This window comes from Suillus paluster (genome assembly GCF_016628075.1).
Source record: "Suillus paluster strain FC165 chromosome Unknown EDB91scaffold_940, whole genome shotgun sequence".
Classification (NCBI taxonomy): Eukaryota; Fungi; Basidiomycota; class Agaricomycetes; order Boletales; family Suillaceae; genus Suillus; species Suillus paluster.
In genome coordinates this window covers 291-4,037 of record NW_024538500.1, presented here as the reverse complement: position 1 = coordinate 4,037, position 3,747 = coordinate 291, and the positions used below count along the sequence as shown (strand labels likewise).

At 48.4% G+C, this 3,747-nt stretch overlaps 1 protein-coding gene across 1 annotated transcript; it reads left to right on the top strand.

The window, feature by feature from the left end:
* Nucleotides 1–175: 175 nt before the first annotated feature.
* Nucleotides 176–2,500, top strand: EDB91DRAFT_1353102 (Alpha/Beta hydrolase protein; the record flags this gene model as incomplete). The annotated part of the gene is made up of 9 exons (XM_041326174.1): nt 176–688; nt 738–821; nt 885–914; nt 970–1,337; nt 1,398–1,531; nt 1,582–1,686; nt 1,745–1,934; nt 2,006–2,154; nt 2,212–2,500. Exons 1-9 carry the CDS (start codon nt 316–318, stop codon nt 2,498–2,500), a joined length of 1,722 nt encoding a protein of 573 aa, XP_041168172.1. The 5' UTR covers nt 176–315.
* Between the last annotated feature and the right edge of the window lie 1,247 nt (nt 2,501–3,747).

Sequence of the window (3,747 nt, the reverse complement as noted above, 5' to 3'; positions counted from 1 at the left end):
CGCTTCGCATATGATCATGTTATAGCCGGGCATTCGCTCAGAACCCCCGTGGGGATCACGCGTCACAGACTAACACTGAAGAGGAAGTAAGTACCCCCTAATGCTGTTCCGGCTTCGGTTAAACTTCGTTGGCAACTTGAATTCAAACCGCAATTCCTACTTCTCTTCGCTCCAGTAACTTCACCTGATGCAGTGATGGCAACACTATAAATTACAGTGCGTCATGCAGCCGGTACTTTATCAGTTCGACTTTTACCCCAGGGTGTTTGATTTAAAAAACTACGCTTGCAAGGGCAGACGCCTATATACTCAACAATGCTCGGCGCAATTTTCGGATTGCTGAACCTCGCCTTATTCAAGGATTTCAGTGGTGTACTTGAACAGATCCCACTTGGCCCCACGGGTGACTTGGGATATGCGACATACCAGGGCAACCAACCGTACCCAAACGCGGTCGACTCGCGAACCACGGTTGACCTGGGATATGTGACATACCAAGGCAAGCTGGACGAGGAATACCCAAACACGGTGGTATACTTTGGGATACGATATGCAGAGCCCCCTGTAGGCTATCGGCGCTTCCGTGCAACTGTCCCTCTGGACACAGCGCGTGTGACTGAACAGGCCAATGGGGAGGTGATCGACGCGACCGAGCCCCCTAACTTTTGTATCCAAGGATCACTTAATCGTATGTGCGATTGCCGTCCTTAGATCTTCTCTCTGACTCTGTGGCCTAGCTTTGCAGCCGGGAGGAGCAGGATCAGAGGACTGCTTACATGTCAACATCTACACCCCCCTCGATGCCAAAGAAAGGGGCAACTGTACGTTTTAGATGTCCTATCCTACTAGTTTGTTCTGTGTTTTCTTATTTCTCATCATTGTAGTGCCTGTGATGGTCTTTATCCATGGTGGAGGTAAAGTCTGTTCTCAAGGACAACCGTACCGTGTTTAATCATCTCGTTGTGATAGCCTTTTTATTCGGAAATCCACTAGCCTGGCCATTTGAGCACTGGATCGAACAGAGTCAGGAAGTCATCATCGTGTCTGTTTATTACCGTCTTGCTTCTTTTGGCTTTCTGGCCGTTCCCGAGTTCACCAATTCGACATACGGCGACTTTAACGTGGGGCTCAAGGACCAGAGAGAGGCACTCAGATGGGTCCAGTCAAACATCGGCAAATTTGGTGGCAACCCGAACGAGGTCACCGTCGCTGGGCACAGCGCCGGCGCCATCTCCACGGAGCTACACATGACTGTCAACGAGCGCGGGCCACTTTTTTCTCGCGCTATTGTACAGAGCGTCGTCAGATCGCCCCTTCCCACCCCTGAGCAACAGCGGGTATGTTCAGCTCCAAGCCGGACTCCCGGGATTAGTTCCCCATCTAACGCCTATTAATAGCCCCTTTTCGAATTCTACGCAGCAGAAGCAAAGTGTAGTACAGGTTCTGTAGAACAGAAAATGGATTGTCTCCGTAATGCAGACATCAGTGAGCTTTCAGTGGCGCAGGAGGCTGCATTCCTTAATTTCGCCTTGTGAGTTCTGCCCGCTCTATGTGAGGCATTTCGCAGCTGACATGGGGCAGGGAATACCGTGCATTCAGCCCCATAGTAGACGGCGTGCTGATTACTGGACACCCTACGACAAAGTTCCAGGGCGGTGACTTTGCTCATGTTCCGCTTTTAATTGGGTATGTTTGCACTCGGGTCATCTCGTTGCTGCGCTCTCGCTGATGTCAACATTGATAGCACAACATCCAACGAGACTCTTGCTCCCGAACTATTCTACCAAACTATTCCTCGGGCACTTAAGGGAACTTTCCCATTATTGACAGCCACGGACATCGAGGAGTTCTTGCAGCAATATCCGCTAGATGACTTTGATTCTTCGAGTCATCAGTACCAGGTGGCCACAGGCGAATCTACTGCGAGATGCACTGTAAGTTTCAAGCCTCACACTAGTCCCTTGAGTCATGCTAACGATGCCCACATCGGATTTGTACGCGTCAGCCCCAGGCCATGGGTATCCCATCTTCGCGATATGTAAATGAGACTTGGACTTATCGGTACAACACGCCTATACCTCCCAATAAGTTCGACGAAATCCCAGTCGAGCATGCTGATGAGATCTGGATGATGTTTAGGGGCACCTACAATGGGTAAGACACACGGACCATCCTAAAAAACCACACAGGCTGATCGAGATAAAATTTTAGTCCCAACGGCACTTTCGCATTTGACCCACAGACGGCAGTCGAACGCGCATTCGCTTCCGAGCTCATTGCTTACTGGCTTTCATTCGTGCGCACCAGCAATCCAAATACTTACAAGCTGCCAAAGTCTCCAGTGTGGAAGACGTACAACGAGCCTAGCCCAGTCCGGATGGTTCTGATGCAGGAGCCATACTCGACGATTATGAGTGGTAGCTATATGGAGAAGCAGCCTGCTCTGGAGACTACCAGGTGTGAATTTGTAATTAGCAAGGCGGAGGTCTGTCAAAATTAGGCAGGGTCGTAGTGACTCGTCCAATTGTTAAACGTTTCGTGTTTCTGTACGCGCTTGCTCGTTTGTTCTTTTCCTCTAACGTCGTGCTGGTCATTTAGTGTATGACTATGTATGTATATCTTGTACGCGTACCACATTATGATAATTTCTTTCAGAATCAAGATTCTAGTACTAATATTGAAGTCCAAAATGTACTGACGCATTGCGAGTGCGAACCTGCCACGAATGAAGTGCCTCTAGCGTTGTCATTCAACAGACTCGAGCATGAGAAAACAACGTCAAGCAGGAGGGAGCGATGTCGAGCAAGAAACAAAAGCCAACGATATCAAGTAAAAAAGAACTCACCATCATCTCACCCCCAGAATTGTAATACAAAACAGAATCAGAGGAAGAGTGTATGGGTTCCTCAATACACTCTCTATGTCGCCTGTCCTCTTTCTGGGACCGATGGGGAGGGGCGGGATCGTTGGAATAGGGAGAGCGGAGATGAGATATGTATGCGTATGCGTTCGTGCGTTACTGGGAGATATTCTGTTAGTTGTGTTTGGAAGGAGGAATGCAAAAGTGGGAAGGGGGAGAGATGGGGTGCGCATTAGAACGAGCGGATGAAATCAGCGTTCAGATATCCGAATATTGAGATCATCGCTCACCCCCCTTCCGAGAAGAATTAATAAAACAAATGAATAGGAACGAACGAAATGGAGCGGCAGTACAAAACAACTACACAACAAGCACATAAAAAAACAGACGGACGGAAACACACCTTTGACTTATACGTGGTACTTGTTTAGGATGAGCGCCGTCTGAGAGCGAGTTGGTTCGCAACTAGAGTGTATAGGTTCCTCGATACTCTCCCATGTCGCTTATCCTCTTTCTAGGACCGATGGGGATGGGCGGGATCGTTGGAATAGGGAGAGCGGGGATATGCGTTTGTTCGTTACTGGGAAATATTCTATTAGTTGTGTTTGAATGGAGGGATGCAAAAGTGGGAAGGGATAAGGGATAAGGGATAAGGGATAAGGGATAAGGGATAAGGGATAAGGGATAAGGGATAAGGGATAAGGGATAAGGGATAAGGGATAAGGGATAAGGGATAAGGGATAAGGGATAAGGGATAAGGATGGGGTGAGCATCAGAACGAGCGGATATATGGATATTGAAAATCATCGCTCACCCCCCTTCCAAGAAGAATTAATAAAACAAATGAAATGGAACGGCAGCACAAAACAACTACACAAAAAGCACAT